The sequence below is a fragment of the Ranitomeya variabilis genome, chromosome 7, assembly GCF_051348905.1.
Source record: "Ranitomeya variabilis isolate aRanVar5 chromosome 7, aRanVar5.hap1, whole genome shotgun sequence".
NCBI classification, from domain to species: Eukaryota; Metazoa; Chordata; class Amphibia; order Anura; family Dendrobatidae; genus Ranitomeya; species Ranitomeya variabilis.
Window position 1 is genome coordinate 215440687 of NC_135238.1, and position 22736 is coordinate 215463422.

The 22736-nt window shown below is 41.8% G+C and overlaps 1 protein-coding gene across 4 annotated transcripts in view; it reads right to left on the minus strand.

The window, feature by feature from the left end:
- TANC1 (tetratricopeptide repeat, ankyrin repeat and coiled-coil containing 1) overlaps nucleotides 1–22736 on the minus strand; it is a 175329-nt gene that overhangs the window by 105421 nt on the left and 47172 nt on the right. For 3 of the 4 annotated variants that reach the window (XM_077272891.1, XM_077272893.1, XM_077272895.1), the window contains exon 2: nucleotides 14364–14433. In XM_077272891.1, the coding sequence (XP_077129006.1) occupies nucleotides 14364–14433 (70 nt within the window). Of the gene's footprint in view, nucleotides 1–14363; nucleotides 14434–14695; nucleotides 14822–22736 lie in introns of those variants that run through there. The other variant, XM_077272894.1, reaches the window with a different exon arrangement.

Genomic DNA, 22736 nt, shown 5'->3' on the forward strand with positions numbered 1-22736 from the left:
GGGGACTTAAAGAATTTCTCTGATTTCAGCCAAGTCATTGTATTATGATATTACAATAATTCTATATCGATTGTTCATTTTTTGCAAGGATTGCACTTTCCCTCTATGTCAATGGGAATCTTCATTGCTTCCACTGGGGAAAAATCTAATATCAAATGTACAATGGATATTTCAGACATATAGAAATACACATGGGTGGCTGGATAGAAGTTTGAACCCAATGACAAACTCAAACATACACAAATGGAGCATGAAAAACATGAAGATATGCAAAGTAGATAGTCAAAGACTAGGTAGCCTTACTGATTAATATATACGGTATACATACACACATGTATATGTTTGGATATATATGGATCGAATAGTCGTATAGTTACACCCTCCCAAGGAAACACACAACATGCATTTTGCTGACGCTTCTGTGCAAACTTATAGGCAAGTGTGGACGCACAAAGTAGCAATGAGTTAAAAAATAGAACTATTAATAGTTAATTTATAAAATAAATAAATCAGTATTTGGTGTTACCACATCAGTTCTTCTCAGATCACCTGCACATCATTTTTTTTTTTTTTTTAAGGAACTCAGGAGGGCGATTGTTTCCAACATCTTGGATAACTGATCCCAGATCTCCTGTGTACGAGTCATTCCCAAATCCTTCTGACTCTCCATTTAATCTGAGACAGACAGGATTATGTGGAGATCTGGGCTTTGTGGGGGCCACATCATCACTCCCAGGACTCCTTCCTTACACTGAAGATCGCTGTTCTTAATGACATTGGTTGCATGTTTGGGGTCATTGTTATGTTGCAGAATAAATTTGGAGCCAGATACCTCTCTGATGTAATCACACAATGGATAATTGTCTTTATTTCTCAGCATTGAGGACACCATTAATCCTGACCAAATTCACATCTCAATTTGGTGAAACAGAGCCCCAAACTTGCGAGGACCCTCCACCATGCTTCACTGGTACCTGCAGATACTCATTGTACCACTCGTCAGTGAGCAATCTGCCTTCTGTTACAGCTAAATATTTCACATTTTCATCAGTGATGAGTTTGCCTAGGGTGCTCGGGTATGCTCAGAGTATCGCAGGTGCTCAAGTGACATGTTGAGTTCTCGTAGCCGCATGTTTCATGACTGTTAGACACAAAAAATGCAAGATTGACAGTGTGTCAGGTAATTCCTCCTTGTTTTGTGACTGTCTAACAGCTGCATTTAGTTGCAAGGACTTGAACATGTCACTCAAGCACCCGCGATACTCTGAGCATACCAGAGCACCCAAGGCAAACAAGAGGAACGAGCACTTGCACTCATAACTAATCTTCACTCATCAGTCCAGTGCACCTACGGGAAATTTTCTGCACCCCAGTTCTTAGGTTTTCTTGCTTTTTTGGGATCTTAGCGTTTTTGTCTATGGCGTATGTATGGCTGTCACAAATCTTCTATGAAGCCCACATCTAGCCAGACTACTTCGAATAACAGATGGTTGCATCTGTGTCATACTGGTTGCTGTCAGTTCTGAGCTGATGCCACTGCTGGACATTTTCGGATTACTTAAGAAGTATGATGTGTCTTTTATATGCTGCACAAAGCTTCCTTGGCCAAACACTGCATCTATGGTCCTCAAAATTGCCCATATCTTTGCTTGTCATCAAAAAAGCTTGGAAAGTAGATCTTGAAACTCTAATCGGCTTTGAAATCTTTGCCTGGGAGAAACCCTGCTGATGCAGTATAACTACCTTGTGTCTTGATGCTGTCCTCAGTCTTATGGTGTATGAGCTGTGACATGAAACAGTCTTCCACAACCTCACCTTTGTAGCAGAGTTTGTCTGTTCTTCACCCAGTTGTAACCCTCCTACACTGGCGTTTCTCAGCCTACATATGAAAATGACCATCTTTATCACCTGTCTGGTATAATTGGTAACTCATATACCAGACTGTAATCCCACAAAATCCCTCCTGTTTTTGCGCAAGTGTACCAAGAAGAATGGATGCGGTTTTAAAGGCAAAAAGGGTCATTACACCAAAGTATTTCATTTACGGTAGATTTCTCTTTTGTTCAGTTTGCTTTTTGTTAATTGATAAAAATAAACCATTAACACTTATAGAAAGTATAATAAACTTTGCTGCATTTTTTCCACATCTGCCTAAAACTTTAGCACAGTACTGTATATATGGATAGCCCCCAGGTTAGGGCAATGGGATACTCGGCACCGGGTCCTGCGGTTCGGGGGGATGTCACGGTGGCTGACCCGGTCCGTGGCCCTAGGGGGACGTCCGTCTGTTGGATGGGAAAGGTCTTTAAAGGGGAAATGTTCGTGACGCCACCTGTGGTATTCGATCAGGGTGACTGTCATGAATCCCAATGGCTAGGGATAGCAAGGGACAAGCAAAGTAATACAAAATATCGGACGAGCTCTAGGGTGATGGAACCTGGGCTGACCGCTGCCCTATGCCTGACAAACGCAACTAGAGATAGCCAGGGAGCGTGCCTACGTTGGTTCTAGACGCCACGCACCAGCCTAAGAGCTAACTAGTACTGCAGAGAAAATAAGACCTCACTTGCCTCCAGAGGAATGAACCCCAAAAGGTATAGTTGCCCCCCACATGTATTGACGGTGAAATGAGAGGAAGGCACACACATAGAGATGATATATATAGGTTCAGCAAATTGAGGCCCGCTGTAAACTAGAAAGCAGAACGATACAAAAGGGGTCTGAGCGGTCAGCAAAAAACCCTAATCAAAAAACCATCCTGAGATTACAAGAACCCATGTGCCAACTCATGGCACATGGGGAGAACCTCAGTCCACTAGAGCTACCAGCTAGCATAGAGACATAATAAGCAAGCTGGACAAAAAAAACAAACAACTGAAAATCAGCACTTAGCTTATCCTGAAAGATCTGGGAGCAGGTAGGCAGGAACCAAACAGAGCACATCTGAATACATTGATAGCCGGCAAGGGAATGACAGAAAGGCCAGGTAAAATAGGAAACACCCAGCCTCTGATGGACAGGTGGAAACCAAAGGCCGCAACCCACCAAAGTCACCCAGTACCAGCAGTAACCACCAGAGGGAGCCCACAAACAGAATCCACAACAGGTGACCGACGCTGCTTAGGGGTCCGCTGGGGTGATGTTATGGCAGCAAGATGGTATACCTTCCCACAGGTGAAGTGTGTCCCCAGGGCTTCCCAGAGGTGTAGCTGGTGATGTGGAAGATGTAAGAAGCAGTGAATAATGAGGACACAAGGTTGCAGTCTCTTTACCTTTTACTGGAGGCTTCAGCATCCACAGTCCAGGGTACAGACCACAGGGTAGGCAGAGTCCGGCCGGTCCGAAGGCAAATCCAGAGTTCCCTTATCCAGGTGGAAATCAGTAGCCTTCCTACTAGCGCCTGTGTGTTGTAGTCCCTTCCTGCTGAGCAACTCGGTAAGGTCCTCACAACTTTCGTGTATGTTCTAGATGTTATTTCTTCCTCTCTGTCCCCCAGATGGTGTGGATAGGACAAACCTGTATGACTGATGGCCTGAGGCTTGTTTATAGGGACCCTAGAGACGCCCCTCTCCCACAATTTGCCACTGTGTCTTCTTAGGTATTTAGGTCGGGCAGCCAACTTGGAATTGACTGTCCTGCCGGTCTCTAAAGTAATGCGTAGAGACAATTACTCCCTCAGTGTTCCGGCCACCGGCTACACGCCTCAGAAGGAGGCTGCCTTTACAGGGCAGAACTCCTCCCGGTGTTTTCTCCTTGTGCTGTGACTTCGTTTCTCACTCTCTACAACACAGTTCTCTTCGTGTCCTTTCTTAGGATGCTGCCGCACGTGGGGTAGGCGCAGCTCCGTAGCTTTCTATCCCGCTAGGCCTCTGTCAGGATCCCACCCCTGACAGGGACCCTCTGTCTGCAGCTCCGATGTTCCTCCCAGCCAGCATGTCTCTCACTTCCTATCCAAACAACCAGTTTTACCCTTCTGTGAGGAGTGGCCTACTAGATAGGAGCAAGGCTCCCCCTGGTGGATTGGAGTGTGAAGTGTGGTGTATGGTTTGTGATACCTGGTAGGAAGATCTCCTTTATTACCTTCAGACGTGACATCACTCCCCCTGGTGGAAGAATGAAATCACTGCAACGACCAGGACTCTGGGGCGCTGCATATACATACATAGCAGTTTTACAGCTGTCTTATGCTTAGATCCATCATCAGAAAAAAAAGAATAAATTCCTAGGCAAAGGATGATAGTCAGGAAAAGACCTACTCAAGTAAAACTCTGCAATAAGTGTAATAAGTGCTTTTTATAAATCCTGGAGGAAATTTCCAGTCAATGACCCATAGACCTGGTGATTGCATGAGGCCCGATCAAGCATGAAACCATAAAGGGCCGAGAATGCTGTAATGAACCATCCGACCCCCTGCCAGTCCCAATAAAAAGGGGACCTAAAATACATGCAAGACCTGTAATTCAAGCCGGCTGCCAGAATGCAGAGGAGCTGGATTAGACTTTAAAAAGGAGCCATGTATGTACGTCTGATCAATACCAGCTCTGGGGTCTGTAATGCAGATGTGTTGAAAGTCTTTTTACATTTCATTCATGCTTCATGGCGTTCCACTTTGCAGACAGTAACATGGAAAAACTTAATGAACCTTATGTGGAAACTAAGCAGAACAATTCCTTTCATCCATGTGCATTAAAATACTTGCCGATAGCCATCAAATGTGTGCGTGGCTTGTGTATAAATGCACGCAAAACTATTAAAAAATTACATAAAATTTAAAATGAAGACCTATGTGTCTGCATTGTAACAGACTGCACACAGACTGTTGTCGGGTTGTGCACTGATCATTAGCATCAGTAAGAAGTAGGGGCAGATGGACAATACACATACAAAAATGGTAGATTTTTTCTTTATTTTAAATGCATTGCAACAATAGTCAACTGTAAAGTTGGACATAATCAAGGCTATAGAGGTGCACAAGCAGGCTTACCAAAATTTAGACAGCAAAATGAATATTTAAAGATATATTCACATTTGTTTCTTTTGAAGCGCAGTATTTGAAATCTCTGTGTTGCATTCCATCTGGGCGTTTATTCAGAGTCTTCTCTGTGGGATGTGCTTTCAATCCTCCACTCAGATCAGATGCCGAGCAGTGATTGGCATCATCCAAACAGTCTCAGATGTTGCTGAACTTTGCATGGCAAAGTAACAACAAGTTGGACTGCAAACAAAGATTTCACATAGTGCTCTCCAACAGAAGCAAATTGTGAATATTTGTGCAATGGAACAACTCAGCGCAAAATGGGAAAGATCAGAAGAATCTGGGGAACTCAGGGACTTTTAGAAGAGATTTAACTAAAAAAATTTTAAAAAAAAGACCGTCTTTACTCAACCGTCAGGTCATCTAATTCTACAACCAACAATACAGTGCAACCCAGAAACCATAGAAAGTAAATGGTAGCACTTTTTTTAATAAAATCCAATTTCGCCCCAAATGACATTTTTATTTATTTTAACTGATGCAACCACCTTTAAGGAAACCGTTTTGCAAACTTCAGTGAAATTAATCAGCTAATAAATCAGCTCAGGTCACCCGCGGCTGTGGGAAGTCCTGAGCAGCACTACATAAACCTGCTGTGCCAATGCGATTTTCATCACCTATATTACGAGGGTAAATTACACAAGCCGTCTTTCCACAGCAACATCATACCTAGGGATACTGCAATATTATTATTATTATACATTTTTATAGCGCCATTTATTCCATGGCGCTTTACATGTGAATACCGGGCAAATATAGACAAATACATTAAACATGAGCAAAAAACAAGGCACACAGGTACATAAGAAGGGAGGACCCTGCCCGCGAGGGCTCACAGTCTGCAGGGGATGGGTGAGGATACACTAGGAGAGGGTAGAGCTGGTTGTGCGGCGGTTCAGTAGGTTGAGGATCACTGCAGGCTGTAGGCTTGTTGGAAGAGGTGAGTCTTCGGGTTCTTTTTGAAGGTTTCTATGGTAGGCGAGAGTCTGATGTGTTGGGGTAGAGAGTTCCAGAGTATGGGGGAAGCACGGGAGAAGTCTTGGATGCGGTTGTGGGAAAAAGAGATGAGAGGGGAGTAGAGAAGGAGATCTTGAGAGGATCGGAGGTTGCGTGTAGGTAGGTACCAATATCTGCACGTTACAATATACCCCACACACGGATTCTGTGGCTGCACTGCATGCAGAACAAAAAACAGCTGGAAGAGCCAAAAAGTGGCTCCATGTGCACAACATAAAAGGAGAGTGCAAACACCTACATGTAAAAGTTTGGGAGCCCCTGGGCTAAATTACTGTTATTGTGAACAGTTAAGCAAGTTGAAGATGAAATGATCTCTAAAAGGCCTGAAGTTAAAGATGACAATTCCTTTGTATTTTAGGCCAAAAATTTTTTTATTTTTTTTTAAAAAGCATGGTTAGTACCTAGTAGCACCCCCTTTTGCAAGCATCACTGCTTGCAAACGCTTTTTGTAGTCAGACATGAGTCTTTCAATTCTTCCAGTTCTGTGAGATTCCTGGGTCATCTTGCATCCTCTGCTATTTTGAGGTCTAGCCACAGATTTTCAATGATGTTTAAATCAGGGGACTGTGAGTGCCATTGTAAAACCTTCTGTTTGCGCCTCTTGAGGTCGTCTATTGTAGATTTCGACAGGGGTGTAGGATCATTATAAATTTGTAGAAGCCATACTCTTTTTTTTTAACCTCAGTTGTTTTTTTTTGTTTGCTTTTTCCAGATGTTATGTTTGCATCAAGAATTTGTTGAAAATTCATTGAATCCATTCTTCCCTCTACCCGTGAAATGTTCCCTGTGCCATTGGCTGCAACACAACCCCAAAGCATGATTGATCCACCCCCATGGTTAACGGTTGGCGAGATGCTCTTTTCCTGAAATTCTGTGCCCTTTTTTCACCACACATACCTTTGATCATTGCGGCCAAAGGGTTATATTTAAACCTTATTGGTCCACGGGACTTGTTTCCAAAATGAATCAGGCTTGCTTGGATTTTTTTTGCATACTTCTGAGGCTTAAAAACCACAAAGAGAGGAAAAAATCTTCCAACATTCAAGAAAAAAAAACAGGCAGAGATGCTTACCTGTCTAAGTAGGTCTTAATACAAATGCACTAACAGGGTGCAGCAGACCCAAGTAAAATGGCAACTGCACAGGTGCAATAATACCAAATGAGACAGACAGCCTTCAATTGGGGATTGGCCGTATGGCACACCAGTGCAAAAAAAAAAAAGTATATTATATATAATCTGTATGTGGCAATGTCCACACAAGTAATGCAGAGTATCTGGTTCTTAGCCTATTAATGACGCCCTATGGCGGGCTGCCCAGTGCTAACTATAATGCATCCTGTGTGAACAGAGGCTGCAGTGCCTCTGATGCTGAATTTTATGCTGAGGAGACGTTTTCTTCTGATGACTTCCATGAAAGCCATATTTGAGCAGGTGTCTCTGAACAGTAGAACAATGTACCACAACTCCAGAGTCTGCTAAATATTTCTGAAGGTCCCTATGTAGTCAAGCAGGGTTTCTGATTTGCCTCTCTAGCAATGCTACGAGCAGCTCTCACTGAAATTTTGCTTGGTCTTCCAGACCTTATCTTGACCTGCACCATTCCTGTTAACTGCCATTTCTTAATTACATATTGAACTGAGGAAAGGGCAATTTTCATTTCAGAGTGCTGGGCAGCTGCTTAGAAGAACCCAAGGCTGCTGTTTTTTGGCACAAGGTTAGAGGAGGCTGTGTGTGTGTGTGTGTGTGTGTGTGTGTGTGTGTGTGTGTGTGTGTGTGTGTGTGTGTGTGTGTCATCTTTAACTTTAGGACTTTTAGAGAACATTTAATCTTCAACTTGCTTAACTGTTCACAAAAACAGTAATTTTGACCAGGGGTGCCCAAACTTTTACATGCAGTTGTATTTAGGCTATGTTCACATGTTCAGTAATGATCTGTTAGAACTGATCCAGCAGCAATCTGTTTGCAAAAAAGATGTGCAGACAACTTTTTAGTCTGTTTTTAAATAACTGATCTCTGCTGGATCCGTTCATTTAACATTGAAGTCTATGGAAACCGGATGTGTTAATCAGCCATCCACTTTTCTTTAATTTCTAATGGTTCTGTTTTTTGCTTACTGGATCCAGTAGCCTAATACAGGAGCTGAACACGTATCCCCAGGGGAGACCTCTGAACACAGTAATATTACCATGATTTGTGTAGCACAATTGTTCGGCATCTGTAGCAGCCACAGATAGAATTGTTGTGTCGTACTAGATAGCAGACGCAGAACTGGGCAGAACATCACACAGCAGACCAGGAACAGTCGAGACGTTCTTCTTGTGAAACAAAAGGGGTTTTATGTTGACTCCGTCAATTTTTTTTAAATTTTGTTTCCCCTAAAGGACAAAATCTTCGTCAGGATTGCAGAGGCAGGAGGAAAAGGTCTCAACTCCATTCATAAAGGCAAGAACCCCTTGTGATTGTCTGTCACATGGAAACCATCCATAATCCAGAAAATCGATCTGAAGCATATGCCCATGTCTACATTTATGGTATATCTACTACACCGATCTAAAAAAATGGGTCCCCGTTGCATGCGGCTGTCAGCAGGGAGGTGGAGGCGTATGCACATGGCATCCACATCTATCAGACATTTATGGTGTGTCCTGTAGATAGGTCATCATTATCTATCATGGGACAATGCCTTTAAAAGAAAATTCCAGGAAAAGCAAAATTAGGTCATGGTACGTGTAGGGTCGTAGGGTACAAGCACCTTCAATCCCTTAGAGTTTCCATTTACGACAATTGGAAATACAACTAGGATGACCAAAGAAGGCTGGAGATCTGACTCCGTAGCATAATGTGTATGGTGTTGATGCCTAGGGTGAGGCAAGTATTGTGACTCAACACCTGGAGTGCCCGTTTAAAAATAAGGCCACCTACCAGAAAAAAAAAAAAAAAAAAAAAAACACACAGTTTACACACACCTAATCTGAGCTACCAAGACGTCTTCTTTCTGGTACAGCCGGAGGACTATAGGACATGTGAGTGGTGGGGCAGGAAATCCATGGCTCTGTTCTACAACAAGACCTGACGGTCTTGGCGTCATGTTGATTCCGATATAGATCAAAGTGATCCTTTGCCGGATCTTAAATCTGTGGTCTTTGCATTTATCACCATCACAAAAAATATAATGAATTCCTCATATCACATAATAAATCAGAATTTAAAAAAATGTAAGAATATACATTTTTCTGGCTCATTGGTGGAAAAACAGTAAAGAACTCCGGAAGACACCAAATTAACTCAGAGGTCACATTGTTTTTCAGGCATGTTGGTGGTATATCAGGGGAGTATTACCCAACACTGTGCTCATAGGCACCTAATTACCATAGGCATCCAGGTAAGTCATAAGAAAGAGTTTCCTTTTGGGCTATGACAGGCTGGCATACTGTGGAGCACCTTTTTTCTACTATATTAAAAAGCATGACGCAGTGTTTTGTTTTGGTTTATGGTCAATGGCACAGAAAAGCATAAGTCAGATTCATGTCTCGGGGAATACTCCATGCCTAAAAATGAGAAGCAAAGAGATCCCGATATGCTGACAGAAGGTTCTCACCATTGATATTTATGGCTCAGATCTTTCTGTAACCCTCAGACTTGAATGGAGAGATGTGCAGTCACTTGTCCATCCGATCGTCACCTAGAGGAATGTGGATTAGTCGACCACCTAATCAGGAGGCTGGACACGAGTTTGGGATCTCAGAGTTTAGATACTTCAACCAAAGATCGAAATAAGCCTCTACAGAATAATGTAAAAGCATTTTTTGAGCTTTGAATTCTAGCTCATGAATGAGACCGAATGCGAAGCAGATGACGAGAGCAGAACCATGGACAAACAAGCAAACGTGCTGCACAGCGAGGAGCCCTGCTGCGCTCAATGTCAGGACTCCTGTGCTTTACTTATCAGTACTACAGAACCGGTGACCAACAGAGCTCTGAGGGGGGGGGGGGGGGGGGTCGCCAGATCTCTGGAGTATGGCGGCCAATAAATCTGTTTGGACACAGCAAAGGAGCCTACTAGAACATTGGAGGCTGCACATACACGAGAACCAGCATTCATTCATTAATTGCAACCACTCCCAGGATCCAGGAAAGTGAAAGGTGGCTCCAAGACTCACTCCCAATATCCATTGGCCACAAGGTGTAGCTCTCGGAGGTCAGTACAGAAAGAGGGGCTGTGCCAGTAGATGCGTGGAGGCTACGCTAGTCTGTGTAGTCTATAGGATAAGGGTCTTATACAAGCTGGCCTTGGCATCACTAGTGCAAAAGATCTGGAGCTTCGGCCCTAAACTTCTTCCCCGTTGCCCCAGATCTCTGGTGAGCACCACCTGCACCATGTCATCGTCAACATTGCGAAGACACAGTCCAATCTCGTGGTAAATCAAAGAGCCACATACTCCACTCCCTGCCCTACCACTCATTGCAGACTACCGTAGGTCTACAACCTATAAGGGTATGTGCACACGTCCGGATTTCTTGCAGAAATTTCCTGAAGAAAACCGGAAATGTTCTGCAAGAAATCCGCATTTTTTTTTTTTTTGCGTTTTTTTCCGTTTTTTCGCGGTTTTTTTGCATTCTGCAAGCATAATTAGCTTGCAGAATGCTAAAGTTTTCCAAGCGATCTGTAGCATCGCTTGGAAAACTGACTGACAGGTTGGTCACACTTGTCAAACATAGCGTATGACAGGTGTGACCATCTTTTTACTATAGATGCAGCCTATGCAGCATCTATAGTAAAAGATAGAATGTTTAAAAATAATAAAAAAAATAAAAAAAATGGTTATACTCACCTGCAGGCGTCCGTTCCTATAGATGCCGGTGTGGTTCAGGACCTTCCATGACGTCGCGGTCACGTGACCGGTCTCGACCAATCACAAGACAGTGACATCATCACAGGTCCTTCACCGCACACCAGCTATAGAAACCGAAGCAGCAGCATGCAGCGGAGAGGCGGGAAGACATCGAAGGTGAGTATGACTATTTTTTATTTTCATTTTTTCTTTTTTTTACCAATTATATGGTGCCCAGTCCGTGGAGGAGAGTCTCCTCTTCTCCACCCTGGGTACCAACCGCACATAATCTGCTTACTTCCCGCATGGTGTGCACAGCCCCGTGCGGGATGTAAGCAGATCAATGGACTCCTAGGTGTGCGGAATCCCCGCAATTCCGCATTTTAATGAACATGTTGCTTTTTTTTCCGCGATGCGATTTTTTTGCGGAAAAAAGCTTACATTTGCACAAAAAATGCGGAATACACTGAAAATAATGGAAGGCATATGTTAGCGTTTTTTTCGCGTTTTTATCACGTTTTTATAGTGAAAAAACGTGAAAAAAATGCGAAAAATACTGAACGTGTGCACATGGCCTTAGACACCAATGTCCCGGAGCAGACGGCGCAATAACGTCACTGCATTGTCTTTCTTTCACTAGACCATTGTTGTCAGAAGTGGAGACAGAAGCTGCGGTGAATGGAAAATTATCAGTAGGCGATGAGATTTAGGTCTTATATTTAAAGGCAATCCAAAGACTTTATTAGTCTTAAACGGGGGTATTATTAATTTTAACGAGGGCCCTCTGGAAACATAACTTTTTAGAGGAGTACTTGGGGCCATTATATCCACCAAAGGAGCACAAAGAGCATTTATTAAGGGGCATTATTAGGGTATGTGAGCACAAAGTTTGATGGAGTTATTCGTAAATCTAAATATCACGAAATTACATGAACCACAATTCCCTAATAAACGGATATATTTCCAATAACAGAGCTCTTGTATTCCGCATATACGATTAAAATAGACATTCTCTATGGTCAACTTTATATTGATATAGGAAGGCGTAAATCTGGGTTTAAGCTTCATTTGTAAGCTACTACAGCTGCAGCCAAAGAGTCTGCCAACGGGTTGTGGGAAATAAAGTTATAATATTATAATAACACATTATTAGGGAACTGTATCAACTGCAAAGGTTTAAAGATGAAACGACACATTAAAAAGCATTTTAAGTCTATTTTAGTGCATGTTTATAGCGTAGCTCTCGAGCAGATTGACACCAGGCCGTCACGTGGTATAATTACGGCCAGGACTCCGCTCCGTGGCCTGGAGCCATATTCAGCCTTTATCTTACTTGGTGGGCCAAATGACACAAAGTTCTAGAGAAAATGGGTACATGCAAAGTTTCTTCAAAGAAGGGTTAACATTTCAACAAAGTGGTCCCGAAATAAAGCAATTATCTCTAAGCTCAGGTGCCCCAAGGCAACTGTCAATATCTGAGCCAGCACCTGAGTATCTGCTTTGAGCTGTTAAAAAGGAAGAGCGAAGACGAGAAGATGTATGCATCCATGGTTTGTGCAACATGGAGACTGTCACATCTGAATACTTCTAATAAATTTCACATCAAGGATAAAAAAAAAAAAAAAAAAAAGGTGTTCTATTGGAAATGGCTTCAGGAAATGCGCCTTCTTTGGGTATGTGCACATAGAGTAGTTTTTCAGAATTTTCATAGCAGAACCAACTTCCAAGTTATTGAGGATTTTTGAGATTTGGAAGAAGATTGAGAGTGTCCGTTCAGTTTCCGCTCCAAAAACACTACGAGCACATAGCCTTTGGAGAAATTTTGGAGGAACTTTTCATTTCGTGAAGCATTTTTAAAAACTTTTTCAAGCCTTTTTGAAGAGTTTTTTTTTTTTGTTGAAGCATTTTTTGCAGCCATTTGATTGGCATACCACAATTTTGGGAGGATTTCTATTGTGGAAATCTTAAATACAGGGAAACGAGAACTGTCCGTTGGTCTATACTGCACCTGTATCTAGCTAACATTTTAATACATTGAGCAGCAAACGAAGACATTAAGGTAACAACGTAAAAGCACTCAGACTTGGGCTAAATTCAGATGTCCTTGAAAAAAGGGTCAGAGTACGGATTGTGATGTCTGGACTGTCCGAGAGTCTTCTGACCTGAACTCATCGGTCTCATATACACCCATGACGCTGCTGCATTTGGATAAGGAGACCAGCAACTGGACCAGACATCTCAATCCGCACTTGGACCGGTGTTTCGGGAGGTGTGAATTTGGCCACAAGAGTAAAAAAAAGAAAAAAAGAAAAAAAAAAAAAGAATGAAAATCTAAAATTCCTTTTTCTTTATGGGCAACTGAGCAAAATGGGCCACATTTATATTTTCCGTGTTTACCACGATTACTCGGATCAAAATATGAAAAGCAAAAAAAAAAGTTTCATGAAAATTCATGCAAAAAAAATTTGTAAAATACTGGATTGTTTCTCAGAAGAGGCAATTTGCATATTGGATTGTTTCTTGCATTCGTGTTCACATCTTTATTCCCTGTATCCAAAAGGCATCCTATAGTACGTACAATAGGCAGATGTGGCCATTTATGAGTTTAGGTGGGGGCAGAGGGAAAAATAAAATAAAAAAATTAAAAAAAGTGAATCCATTGATAAAGATTTATTGCTTCATCATTACAGAGAAAAGCAATAAATGCCTTAGACAAGGAAAGAAATTTACCACAGAAAATCCCAGATATGCAAGATATGTGCAAGTGGGAGTCGTGACTGTGCAGTCTGGAAAAGAAGATCAGAGAGCAGAAAACAAATCCTTATCACTACGGTGGATAAACCGGAGGAGGAAACATCAGATGCAGCACGCAATCTTCAGATCTATCTGCTGCCCCTTAAAATAATGGCCATGTTCACCAACCTAACGCCCTTGAACAAATAAAACCCCTCATACACTGTATATGGCTGCCGATATAAAAACATCGTTTGGCCAGATGCAACCTCAGCCAGCTTTCCCTTACACAAAAGAGAACTCGCTCTGATGAGCGCTCTAATGTTCTCTACGAGAGATGCTGCTGGACATTTCTGGAGGTGGCTTATCTCACCAAGAACAAAATGACTGACAGTCCAAAACCTGACATGCTGGACACTTATTTTCCCTGACATTTATCGGGGACGAATCGGGGCCCACATACACAATAGACTGTCGTCTGAACCTATTGTTATCGGTGGATTTGGCCATCGGTATTCTCTATGGGGTGACTTAGATTGTCCCTCGAGCTAGTGCAAGCTACCAACAGTATCACCAAGCTTATAACTAATTTGAAAAAGACTGATTGCTGTGTATATACGACCTATCAATCAGGTTTGTCAGAACATCAAATCTGAGAACTGAACAAAGGCCAGGGATAATCAGGCTCGGGAATAATCAACTCAACCATTTAACGCATGAGAAAAACAAATTATCCAAAACCAACCTTGATTTCGGTTGTTCTTTACGCCCTCTCGGCTCTTCTTTAAAACTGCTTTTAACATTTTTGCAGAGTTCTGTAATAGAAAAAAAAAATATTAAAAAAATAAATACAGTACGTAAACTTATTAGTATACAACATGACCATTATTTTTCATTCTCGGAACAGTATGAAACGTTTGCTACTGAAATTCAAGAAGAATCAGGTTGACCAAACATCTCCCAGTGGACAGCGAGTGTAATCCATGGCCAAATAAACTTTAGGGAGACAAAAAGACCAATAGTAGAATTAAATGTGTGGCTAGGCAGAGAAACAAAGACCGAATGGCCAAATCTTACCGGAGCCCCAATGGCTTGACATGCGTAGTCTCATGAACTAGGCCTCAGGAAATGAGCGGTGCATAGGTCCTTACTGACCCTCCGAGTAACTGCCGCCTGACACTTCTAGGTGACATATTGTCTATCACGAGAACCCCCTCCATCCAACTCCTTCCCTGCTCTATAATTCTTTTGCATCAGACATACACCAAATATTTTTCGTTTTGCTTTTTTTTTTTTTTTGCAGAAGGGTGCAGCTTTCAAAAAATAATAATCTGCATACCACATGCTATCAAGAGTTTGAAGCCTAAAACCAAATACTTTGAAGTCTTAAGAAAAGACAAAAAAAAAAATGGCAAAACTCCAAGGCTATAAGGAACACAAAGAATAAAGATGGAAACCTCATGGGGAAGTTCACATATCTGGTTAATATTATATCATCAACCGACTTGTTGCGCGAAGGATCTGAAGGATATGGAGATAATGACGTGGGGAAGTACTGCACTATATAGGGATGGAGAACTGCAAATTCAAACACTTTAAGCTTCGGAAACTTGCACATTTATTGGGAGAGGAAATTAAGTTGGAATCTGAAAGTTTAAAATTTTGCTTTATCTAATATGTTTAAAAAAAACCAAACAATAGCACAATTGCTACCGTAGCAGTAAAACCTTTGGTGGCCCTGTCCTCATTTTGCTACAAACTGACAATGAATCGGAGATGCACTACACTGTAAAGCGTGAACTTGGCAATGAAAATTTGCAATGGACAAGCTGCAGTTATAAATAAATAAAATACATATTATAAAATACTTTCACTTAATGTATTCATGAGCCAACCTGCCTTTATGTAAAATTCAGTCTTGGCCATCTTGGATTAGGAATAGGAAAGAGAAAGCTAGACAACTGCCAAGTGGAATTATTGGTTATCTATGGTATCTAATGGGGAACATTTCTGCTTGTGGACGGTGTCCATCTAGGAAAATCAAGTCTCCTGCTTCGCACCTATGAGGGGCAAACACCCTGAAACACATGTCTGCAAATGGAGTTTCAGGTTTGGCTTCTTATCCCAAGTCATGTAGCAAGACTGTGCCAGAGATCAACTTCTCTTCCTTGTGAAGAGACCATTTGCATATTTAAATTCCAAGAGGAGCATTGCATGTCCTATAAGTCTCCTTACACAGGCTTGGCACTCTCCAAAAGGAGAAATGTTGATCAATCAGAATCCTCTCACCTAGCCAAATCACATCTCCTACTTAGCCCTGAGGAGGGGCAAACACCTCAAAACATGTATCTGCAAATGGGGTTTCTGTTTTGGCTTCTTATCTTAAGTCAGGTGTCAAGGCTAGTTAAAGGGTTAATACTGACTGTTAGGATTGCTACATCCAATAGGCGGCGCTAGAAATCACGTCCTCTTCCTCTTTGAGGAGGCTATTTGTATGGTTACCTAGGTTATTTCAAACTGGACTCCAATGGGTTCCAAATCTTCATTGCTGATAATTATATAAAATTAGTAAACCAGGTTTTATGTAGATTTTTAGGCATCTAAGATTGCTAATTTCTAAGTGCTCTGTTCCTACAGTGGAGGACCACACAGTGCACTACCACGTGTAATTACCCATCTGGTATGGACATTACCTATAATATACTGTGTTTGGTCAGTCAAGGCTTGTTTGGATAGCTCTGACCAGATCACTTAGTTGTTCAGGATCATCTGTGATAACTCTGGAGCCTGAGGCCAGTACATCTGGATGCAACTTCCATAGAATCACAGAGATCATAACCAGGTGTCTGATCACTGCTCCTACGTCCTTTGTAATGATAATACTGTATGGTCCTGATGCGGTGTTCTAGGGGCGCATTTTTATATCAACCAATTATCATTTAAGCAATAAACGATACAATGGGCACAAACAACCTGTGAACGATGGTAGACAAAGTCTTTACATTGGTCAAGAATAGTGTAATCATTTGTGATCATTTAAAATCGCTACAATCGAAGCTCGTTCAGTGTTCCCTTCTCCAAAAATTTGAAGCCAGATTGTTGTTCGAGCAAACATGGCACAAATTGGGTGGCATGCATTTTTCACCTTAATGATCTTATGCACGACCAGCGATCGTTTTGGAACGTATTCAGGTGCTGATTCACATTACAAAATGTATTGAGAGAAGAGAGTTGTAAACAATCGAATTTCTAAATGCACCATAGCGCTCGTTGAGAAGTCGAGAAGCAACTATTGAGCTCCTGATGGCAGCAGCACCAAGCTTGAGCAAAATTCCTCAACCTGGTTTTTCACCTTTCCATCCCGGAGATGAGGCCCCGTTTTTCTTTTATACAAATCTGTTTTTGTTAGCCAAGGGGGTGTGGTCTTTAGGAGGACTTCTCTGAAGAGCTGAGGACCACACCCTCTTGCATAACAAGACTACATTTATATACAGGGAAAAAGAGGGCCATTTCTTGGGAATAGAGAGGTGCAGAAACAAAAGAAAAACAGCACTGGATTCAGGAGAACAGCAGCATTTACACCAGGTAAAAAGAATACATATTTATGGGGACAGGTTCTCTTTAGACCTGAACATAGAGTAAATGGTGCGACTATAGATGCTTTTGTTGGATGACCAATGTTGCATTTCTGCCCTAGACAAATACAAGTCCCTACCAGCTCTATGACATGATGGCAAACAATTCAGCTCTGCGAGATCCCTTCCGCTATAACACCGGCAGGTACGGATCAGCCTCAGGAAGAATTGCATGTTTTACTCAATAGCGGATTTGGCAGAACTCTTTCACACACTATAATTAAGAATGACAGGACAAGGAAACTATAATTACACGAATTCCAGAGGTCCGGCCTGCAGAAAATGAATGTATGTAAGGGACCGTAGGGCTGGATCAGCACGGCTGCTCCCTGAGCTCCGAGTCACGTTGTATTATTAGGTTTTTATGCTCCGCGACTGCTCTTTGGTAGAAGGAAAACTATAATTCAAGGCTAGAACACACACCAACGGTAATTTAGACTTCCGAAGCCAAACCTGGACGGACGCACACAAAGAAACGAGAATTATATAATTTAGACGTAGTATTTTCGGGGCATCACATGGTTGCCACACGAGTAATGGACCAGTAGGGTGGAAATTATACATAATTATATTCTTCCAGTCCAGATAAATAATTGGTGGATGTATTGTAAGCCGGAAGAGCTACATGATATGTATATAGTTACACTGTTCAGGAAATACATGGATATAATATAGCGGATATACACACCACTGGCCGATCACCCACCCATTGCCCATACCAATGATTAATGATGACCAAACCACAAGACAACAATTAGCACAGTTACACAAGCATTGACTGGGCCAGTGTTCATTCCGCACAGTTTAACCATCAGCCAAAGCTTTATGGTCGGTGATTTGTGAAAGCAGAATAGCCATTTTCATATTCTTAGAGATTAAAGGGAACCAAAAAAAAGTGAAAAGAGGGGAAAAAAAAAAAGAAAGTTAACAGAGAAACTAAAAAGTTCACAACTGTCTTAGAGTATTTTTGCATCGACTTTTGCATTGGTGTAGATCTGGACCATTTTCAGAAACATGGAACACTGGCTAGCAGCTTTTACAAGTATCCTTTCAGGAGGACGGAAGCCATAAGTGTAACACGTAGGACAGAGGTGAGCAATTTGATTCGAGTTGACCTTAAGCGATCCTCCATGGCAGCCAGTCTTCACTTCTGCGGCCAACATCCTGGGCACCTGTGAAGCTTACTAGACCCCATGAGTAGTAATTACTGAGGCTTAATAGGTCCTTGTTTGCTCAAGAGGCATCAAGGATGCAACGTACAGAAGTGGAAACCGCCTGCCACAGAGATCACAATTGGATGCCGGACCCGATCAGCGCGAATCAATAGGCTCATCTCCCATAGGACATCAATAGTGCCATTTAGCGAAAGTAAATGGGTTTTAAGGGTCACTGTATGCCTTATGACAACACACATCAGAGGTACCATATATGACCAAAAGTTCTTCCCAACGTCTACCGAAAACATACTCTGTGAATTAAGTCCTAATGGCTTTCATACATGGCAACTTTTCAAAGTCGTATGGCAGGTATCTCCATTGAAGAAATGTTTCACATAATCCTATTTTTTCCTTGTAAGTTACACCTCTTCCACCGCCTGGTTACCTGCCCCCTGAATGTGTGCCAAGACCGTGGAAGCTGTACCTCAGTCTGATGAAGCATCTCAGAGCCCATACAGGAAACCTTCCAGAGGTGCGGCTTTCCAGGAGGCTTCTGCAGCACCAGGGAGTTTTGCCAGCTCTTCTGGGAGTCCAGGAGATTTTACTCTTTATAACGGCGCATCCTGGTTGAGTTGGCAAATATATGGGTTCCTTAAGTCTTCCATAAACCAAGCTGTAAACAAGGGACCCCAGAGAACTCAGATATAGTAGCTCAGGTGTCACCAGGCTGTAGTCACATTGTCATGGGCAAAAGATATTCCATATGTCAATGCAACTACTGTGTGGATTAAAAGCGTAGTTCGCGCCTATTTTTTAACACCTAAAATAAGTATGTATTTGTATTAAAAAATTTGATTTTTTTTTTTTGCAATATTCAAAAAACTTTTGCAGTGTTCCGGCAACTTTGATGCAGTCTGTGGTCAAATCAGCTGAGGGGAACTCCGAAAAATAAAGACTAAAAAGAGTGTAAATTATTAGACTGCTGGGGGATGCAACACCCAGCACCCCTGCCGATCAGCCGTTCCCAGTGCCGCCAGAAGTGATCACTTATGTCAACTGTATAGTGGCCAAGGCTGGGCACTGCACATCCATCCAATATTGATATGCAGTACCCAGTCACGGCCACTATACAGTTGACTTTCGACTGCCACCAGCTCTGAGAACAGCGGATTAGCTGTCCCCACCTTACCAGAAAACAGATATTGATAACCTATCTTAAGGATAGGACATCAATGCTATAGTCATGGACAACCCCCTTAAATAATTCTGCTGAAATCTACTGAAGTGATCATACTTGAAACTTTAAACCTCCAAAGCAGGACAAATATGATAATAAAAAAAAAAAACTTGAAACAATAGAAATACCTAAACCCAGACTGTTTTCACACACAAACAGTTTATTAAAATTTTATGACAGACTGAACAGAAGATTTCGGATTTGTGGGCAGTTAACATCACAATAGGGTCTGCCTATAAATAAACACATTTTTTGTTGAAGTATCCCCCATCATTAAAAAATGACTGGATTAAAACTGAAACTTGTGGGACAAAGATTAAAAGACAGAAGGAAAAAAAAAATAACAAACCTCTTCCAAAAAAACTAATTTCCGAAACAAGCAGAGATGGCCTGCAGCACTGAACATGTAAAGTCAATATCCTGTTTCCTATCTGCAAGTCATCATAACCTCACATAAAAGAACAAATGTGGAGACCAGTGGGACTTATTTAACCCATAAATGTTCAGTTTTTGGGTTTGTTGGATTTTCCTTTAAAAAAAACAAAAAGTAAAAACAAATATGCAGCATAATTTCTCACCTTTTCGCTCTCTCAACAGTCATGCTTTTTTATATACGGTATATAAAAAGGCAATCTTTAACTTATTTTGGACAAACTGCTATGAGCAAGAAACCCTAATCCAACCATAGATCAAGATTCCCGTCACGTAATAACGATTTCTTACACTTCTGTGGTCCATTGACCTCACTTTTATCCAGTGAACTGACCATGGCTTAAATGGTGGCTCTCCCCCATTTAAAGACTGTCACTTGCCATAAATATGTATACATTTTACCTGGTGTAAATGCCACTGTTCTCCCGAATCCGGCGTTGTTTTTCTTGTGATCCTGTGTCTCACCGTTCCAGAGATATGGCTGCCTCTTACTTGTATATAATTACAGTCCTTTTTTTAGCCAATTGGGTTTGCTCCTCAAGGCGACGCCCAGAGAGAAGAGTCGATAACCACACCCACTTAGCTAAAAAGACTAAATTTACATACAGGGAAGAAGAGGCCATACCTCAGGAACGGAGAGGAACAGGATCAAAAGAAAAATCAAGTCGGATTCAGGAGAACGGTGGCATTTACACTAGGTAAAAAAATAAATACATATCTATTACAAGTGACAGGTCCTCTAAGCCTATGAGGGATGGAGAAACTGCCTAACAGTTTAAGCCTGTTCCTTATAGTATTACTACTAGAATCAAATATTTTACAGTTATCAAGGTCGTTGATTAACAACTTCATATAGGACAAACTTCTATTATTCTTATAAGTGACCTAGTCCTTGTTGGAAAGTAAATAAATGCATTTCATTATTTTTTCAGATTTCCAGTGACTTCTTGTTTTAATACTAGAGGGTCACATCCCTACTGTGCCACTTCCTTTTTTCCCACATGCTCAGCAAGTCCAATATCTATCCTGATAATCTCTCATTCCATTCTTATCGCTACTAAAAATACATCCAGACCACACACTGCCCCAACATTTAGATAAAAGGGGACCTGGCTTACTGGGCACTGCACACACACCGAATGCGGCTGACGAGAAGAATACTAATGTATGCACATTCTAATTCTACACATCACAGAGCACCGATGTATACAGATCATTGTTACTCAGCCCCCCAAAAATAATAACAGTGTAGTAATAAGGATAAGACTGTTGGGCTTTAACATGACCAATCCTTTTGTTTCAAGGGATGATAAGTCACTGCCAGAGACCTTGTAGAGTTCAACAAAATCCATAGACGTTAGACTAATGTTGGCAACACTCACCGATAGTCGGGTTCGGACGATCTAACGTGTCTAGGGGTGCAGTCGACTGATGGTTGGGAGAGAAGATGATAACACGTCTGATTTCAGGCAGCCGATCCCACTATTTTCAAAGAGAATCTGTCGGCCGATGTGTCAGTAGGCAGCTATCTCAGAGAAGATGGTAGACTGAATGAGCGTCCGTTTGTCCAACAGCCATCTAATGTCTATGGCCATCCTTACTACCCTGTCTCCCATTCTGAAGACGTGTATTGGGAGGTGGAAAGGAAAAGCTGTTGCGGAATAGGCGTTTGGCCAACAGCTATGCTAAATGTATGGCTAGCTTTACAGAAATCTCTGGTCTATTATTATGTGCTTGCCATTGGCCACTGCAGCTTGAATTAAAAGCCAAAGGGCAGGATGGATGGATGGATGCTATAGAGGAGGGAGGAGGCAAATGACTTTATATTTCTTTTACAGCCAGGCACTAAGTCAAAAGTTACTAATAATAATTTTGGTCTGAGGGGTAACGTCTCTCCTTGGGCAGAGTGACATACCTAACATACCAGTGTAAGAAGAGCTTACAGAGCCTATAAGTCTCCTTACACTGATATGTCTGGCATGTTACTGTCCACAAGGAGACAAGGCGTGACGTTACCCCTTAGACCACAGTCAGAGGCCTTTAACACAGCCAAATGAGACCTCTTGCTCTGCACTGAAAAGGTGAAATAACCCAAAACACGTGTCTGGATATTGAGATTCTGGTTTTAAGTCTACTGACACGTTGTTAGGTGAACTACAAGAGTTAGGTACTGTCCCAATTGGGGTACACCTTGTCACGGTAGGATGGCTTTTAATACTTTTTTTTAATCAAAACTACGCTAAGTATCAGATGTTAGTTACATGTACCATGACTATTAACTTACTACAATGTATTTACTCATTTTGTCCTTATCTTAGGTTCCGTATATTAAATGGCCTCTGTGTGAATGCACACCTATGCATTGCACCTCCTGTATATCAACATATTATTATAGCGCCATTTATTCCATAGCGCTTTACATGTGAGGAGGGGTATACATAATAAAAACAAGTACAATAATCTTAATTAATACAAGTCACAACGGAACAGGAGGAGAGCGGACCCTGCCCGCGAGGGCTCACAATCTACAAGGGAAGGGTGAGAATACAGTAGGCGAGGGTAGATCTGGTCGTGCATTGGTTTGGTCTATTGGTGGTTACTGCAGGTTGTAGGCTAGTCAGAAGAGGTAGATCTTATATGCCCCGCCTCAGTTTTTT